The 5,927-nt window shown below is 30.6% G+C and overlaps 1 protein-coding gene across 1 annotated transcript; it reads left to right on the top strand.

Annotated features, from left to right (window-relative positions):
* Positions 1 to 338: 338 nt before the first annotated feature.
* On the top strand, positions 339 to 5,598 carry LOC112802748 (uncharacterized). Its single transcript, XM_025846092.3, has 6 exons — positions 339 to 872; positions 1,189 to 1,225; positions 2,230 to 2,466; positions 2,576 to 2,623; positions 4,519 to 4,931; positions 5,348 to 5,598. The coding sequence occupies exons 1-6, from the start codon at positions 562 to 564 to the stop codon at positions 5,424 to 5,426; spliced, it is 1,125 nt and encodes a 374-aa protein (XP_025701877.1). The 5' UTR covers positions 339 to 561; the 3' UTR covers positions 5,427 to 5,598.
* The last annotated feature ends 329 nt before the right edge of the window (positions 5,599 to 5,927 follow it).

Genomic DNA, 5,927 nt, shown 5'->3' with positions numbered 1-5,927 from the left:
TCACATAATTAAAATTTCAAAGGGCCGTCCTTCATATGTTGTGTCTTTGATGCAATGACAAGGCACACCAAAAGAATCAAGACTGCTCTCTATTTTTATTGTCTCTGTTTTAGCAATATTTTAGGTCTCCCAATTATGCGATTCTTTATGTAATATGTTGGTAACTTGATGAATGGTAAAAGCCAAGGAGAAGCGCGTAATATGGTAAAATTCAATTTTATTTAACAAAAAACAGAAAAATGGTAATTATAAAGAATAAATAAATCCTGTAAATTTTAACAAAAATAAAAAAGGTAATTCTTCACTATTTGTAGTATATAATCCTGTTATTGTCCAAATTAAATGATATTTCTAATTCCCTCTCTTTAGTATTAGACCCCTACTCTCTCTCTCTCTATCTCTCCAACAAGCATGATCATTTTCAAAACATTTTACTAGAGAGTGACCAAATTAAGAGATAGAAGCCATGTATTAGCAGCAACAATATTAGGGTCGAGATCAGATTCTGAAGTGGAGTAGAGAATCTTTGTCACTCGTTCTCATTCAATTAAGCAACATCTAATGGGTAATGCAACATCATCTATGGCATCAAGATTTGCATTCTTTCCACCAGACCCTCCATCATACAATCTGAAGAGTGATGATGGGGGAAAGCTAAGGATATCATCGGAGGTTTGTGACCAGAGAGAAGATGATGAGGTTGAAGTTATGAAGGTTGTAACAAAGAGAGGGAATAGCATTGTGTGTATGTACGTGAAGAACAAAAGGGCAACACTTACACTACTTTACTCACATGGCAATGCTGCTGATATTGGTCATATGTATCCCATCTTCACTCAGCTTAGTCTTCATCTTCGTCTCAATCTTATGGGGTCTGTCATCTAAATTCTCTCCTTCCATTTCCCTTTTATCTAATGGATTTTCTTTTCTTTTCTTTTTTCTTATTATTAAAAGAAGAGAAATATTAAGAGTGCCACCAACACTTTTATCTAATGGCACGCTATGTTTTCGGCAACAAAAACAGGGCTATTTGAAATCTTTAATTTTCGGTCTTTTTTTATCTTCAAAGGATTGTTTTTGTGAGAACTACTTTAAGTTTTCAAATATTTTTTTAGTAATTTACTCTATATATTTCCGAACATATAAATATCATTTGCAAATCTAAATCTTTGTTTGGCTGATGTTCAGGTACGATTATTCTGGCTATGGACAGTCTTCTGGAAAGGTGTATGATGATCTGCTTCTTTTTTACCTATGCATGTTACATAAATTAGATTTTGTTTTTTGTTTTTCTGTTTTTTCATATTTGTGCAGTGCGTAAAACAGCATGCTGATGCCCACAATGCTTGAGCAATAGCACGTGTGATTGCCTTCCTTTGCAGAAAAGTCAAAAGGAATTATAAAGTATCATAATAATATCAATATTAATAATATACGATCTTACTTTATAGAGCCTAGAGCCTAACAACCCCCTAAGCATATAAATAATCACAAAAATGGTTGGTGAGGAAGCAACACCAATTTGTTTATTACCAACCAAAATTAGGTACTCACAAGTTGTTATGAAAATGAAATAAAGTTCCTATCAAATATATGTACTTTCATCCGTGAAGGAATAACTTGCCTTTATTATTTATTTTTTCTGACATAAATCATGGCATTGAGTGATTGAATTAATATAGAAGAATGAATGGTGAAAGTATAGTAGGATAATTTTAAAGAAACCATGCGTGATATACAAATGTTAGAAACACATCTCTCGTTAGTTAGTTTGCTATTCATTACATTATGTTTTAGGTGAAAACTGACGTGGAATCGAATTCATGGGAAGTTGATAACCCAGAGTTATTAGATGATTTGATTGATTTGACTAAATTTTCATCTAGCGGCTCTCAGCTATCAACTTCACGTGAAGTCGACTACACCTGAGTTTTCAACTATGTTATAATATTAATTTGGTGGAAACTCAGGTGCAGTCGACTTCACGTGAAGTTGATAGTTGAGAGCCGTTAGATGGTCTCAACTATCAACTTCACATGAAGTTAACTACACCTGAGTTTTCACCTATTAATTTACTTAATGTAATAGAAATGGTATCAGTTTGAAGTTTAATGATTTAGTAGGATGGTTTCCGTGAATGTAACTTTGATTTAGAATCCATCGGCACTAAATTGCTACTTCAATAGTAACTAATGAATTAGTTCAACTTGTGTTCGGCTGAATGTTCAGGCAAGTGAACAAGACACTTATGCAGACATAGAGGCAGCATATAGATGCCTTAAGGAGAAATTTGGAGTTAAAGAAGAGGACATAATATTGTATGGCCAATCGGTCGGAAGTGGCCCGACTCTTGAATTGGCCACCCGTCTGCCTCGCCTGCGAGCCGTAATCCTTCACAGTCCGATCATGTCCGGTCTGCGAGTCATGTACCCTGTTAAGAAATCATTCTGGTTTGACATTTATAAGGTTCATAAATCATGATTCTGCTTTCAACATACATGACACTCGTTTAATATCTTGTAATGTTTTGTTAATTTTTATTCATATTCTTGGATGGCTTACTACCTCGCTGCAGAACATTGACAAAATTCCACTAGTGAATTGTCCTATTCTGGTAATCCATGTAAGTGTTTCTTCTATTCGTTCTTCATATTTGTTTAATTTATGATCATTTGAGTATATGCTTAATTTCGCCATTTATATAAAGGTCTTTATATATAATGAACCTATTTTTCAACTAATTGGTTAGAATTGACTTCACTCTTAGTTGATTCCCTAGCAGAACCTTTATCATAAAGATTATTTTTTTTTATCTTATAATCATAAATTTAGCATGAATAATATGTCAATACTCCGTATGAAATGAGGAGATATTGTTCTAAAACTTTGCTTGCAGTTCAAGTTGCTTTAGTCTAATTTCAAAAGTTTAATTAATTTTTCAACTTCGGTTAACCATACCATCAATCCTCATTCGAAATTAGAAGAGGAACATGATTGGTGAATAGTGTGCACACGCAAGTTGACCTTTTCTACCTACAATTGACACCAAAAGATATTTTTGGTAAGCAAGCAACAATAAAAGTTCCCTCGCACCCTTTTGCTTTCTCTGATTTGACATTCTCATGCCAATACATGGGTACATATAAAAAAATTAGCCTACCTGATTGCATTAACACTCTTACTGCCAAAAATAAAATAAGACTGCTTTCCCTTTAATATTTTTTTGGCTAATTTTATGGTGTCTTTTATTTGGTGTCTAATTTTTGTTTAAATTATTTTTTATATTAATTTTTAAATATTTAAATTTTTTTAGTTTTTATTCTTTTAAATTTAAAATTAATTATTTAATCTAGTTTAACAATTAAGTAATATCTTTTAAGTATAATAACAAACACCTATCTTTAATAGAGTTTGAAAATGGTCTCTGGAGGCTGGAGCATAATTTTAAAATAGGAAAACAGGAGAAACAAAGACAAAAGTGTAAAATTTGTCAAATTGGCCTGTCTCTATTACTATGGAACTACTAAACAAATTTAGCACTTACCATCTCTCAACAAAAACTGTGTGTGGGACAATGAAAATGTGATATTTTGGGGTCAATATTATTAGGGTAGATCGGTTTAATAACGTACATTTTTATTTTTCGAAAGTAATTAAATAAAATTAACTTGTGGAAAATAACTTTTTAAAAATTATATTATCTATATTTGATAAATTTAATTAAAAATAGTTTTAATAAATAGAAATAATAATAATAATAATAATAATAATAATATTTAATAAAATAATTTTTTAAATTTAAAAAGATCATAATAAAAAATAATAATAAACATAAATATAAAATAAATTTAGATATTTATTAATAGATGAAATTATATTAAATTTTTTACTTTTAATAAATACAAGTTAATAGTATTTTTAAATCACTCCTTTAAATGTTTTTAATAAAACTTTTAACTTCTAAAAATTACAATGGCAAATATAAATATAAGTACAAATCTTTTTAGTTTAGCAAATACAAAACGAGTTATTTGCACCTCTACCCAAAAAAATTACCAAACCATAGCCTTGGTCTAGTTCTTGTCAACTATATGCATAACCATTTGGTAGGATCAGATACTATTACGAGAAGCATAATTAATTATACAAGAGTAGTAAAGAGATATTGAGCCTTGAGTTGATATTAGTCTATTAGATTCTGTTTCTAATTCTTGTTTTCGTTTTATATCTAAAATTTTCGACTAAAGAAATATTAAATGATTGTCAATCAACATTCTTAGATTACTCTTAACGCTAATTCTATGATGACTATGAGTTGATGTCTAAATTTTGTCTAACTTATTTTTATTTGTAGTAAATTTTAATTTTTTAAAAATTATTTATTATTTATCTTTTAAATTAAATATTTTTTTAATCTTTTTTAATAAATAGACATAACTTTTTAGCCACTGTAACATTCACCTACTCTTAAAAATACTGATTGAATGATGAAGATGTACGGATAAATACTTTGTTCAGGGAACAGAAGATGAAGTGGTTGATGTCTCTCATGGCAAGACACTATGGGAACTGTCGAATGTAAAGTATGAACCTCTATGGATCAAAGGTGGAAAACATTGCAACTTAGAACTATACCCTGAGTACCTAAGGCACTTAAGACAATTCATATCCGCTATAGAGAAATTACCATTACCAAGCTTGGAAGAAAATGCAGCTGACCACAGGACAACTCCTCCAGATGATGAAAAGGCGAAATCAAGCATGGTCCAACTCGGAGAGAAGCCGAGATGTAGCACGGGTAAAAGAGACAAGTCTAGACTAAGCACAGATAGCAAAGAGAAATCAAGAACATCTACAAGGAGCACAGACCGCTCCGGGAAGCCCAGAAATAGCACTGACCATATCGACAAAGCCAGGAACAGCTTCGATCGGTACTTCCAATCCTTTTTTTATATATATGAATTTAATTTTAATACACTATCAGAATAAAAGTTTATGTTTTAATATGAAATAGACAGATACATGTTTTTTACTTTCCATCTTTTTACAAATATAAAAATGGACTTAAAGTTGTCTAAAGACTTGTTTTGTGTTGTCTAAGAGAGTACTTTTTTTTATATTGAGGAGTAGAATTAGATGAAGAGCAAAATTTTTTGTAAAATTTATAAAAACAAATTGTGCATTTTACATAATAATTTTTATGTAAATTTTTTATTTACTAAAAGAAATAATTTGCACTCTTCACCATAGCATTATCTTATCTAAGAAACAATTTTAAAATTCTATTTTCATTTTTCATATGATGCATTTTATTAACGAATTGTAATAATATTTTTTGTTTCTGCAGCCTTGGAGAAATGGTTAGATCAGTTGGACTGTGTGCCAGTGTTGATTGTATAAAGCCAACTATTGTTTCAGAGGTCTAAATTAAAGTGGATCTAGTAAGCTTGCAATTGATGCATTTGGGTTGTAAATAAATTTCTTAATCAAATTTCTCGTTCGGTTGTTAGATAAAAAAATGTTTGTGTCGTCAAATAGTTAAAAGCATTTATGGCTTCACTTACCTTCAATCAAATTAAAAAGAGAACATTATATGTATGTTTCACTCTTTCTTTCTTTCTCTAATTTTCAATATAAAGTTGTTGGCTACATGAGGGAAGTTTTTTGGTATAGTGTGAGAAAAACGTCCAAGAGGTATGAATCATGCATGTATATATGAAAATTGCTGCTGGTAGTTATAGATTTCCCGAAAGGGAGTTTTTTCAACTTGTTTCAATAAGCAAATCTATATTCCCACATAATTCTCGCTCAACTTAAACCTTCAAAATCATTGGGAAACCTGAAATACATAACAATTAGCAACCTACAACATGAACAGTCAAGTTCAACAAGCCTGGAAAACTGGGATACAAGAAACACTGCATAAA

Source organism: Arachis hypogaea, chromosome 5, assembly GCF_003086295.3.
Source record: "Arachis hypogaea cultivar Tifrunner chromosome 5, arahy.Tifrunner.gnm2.J5K5, whole genome shotgun sequence".
NCBI classification, from domain to species: Eukaryota; Viridiplantae; Streptophyta; class Magnoliopsida; order Fabales; family Fabaceae; genus Arachis; species Arachis hypogaea.
This window is presented reverse-complemented; position numbering and strand designations above follow the sequence as displayed.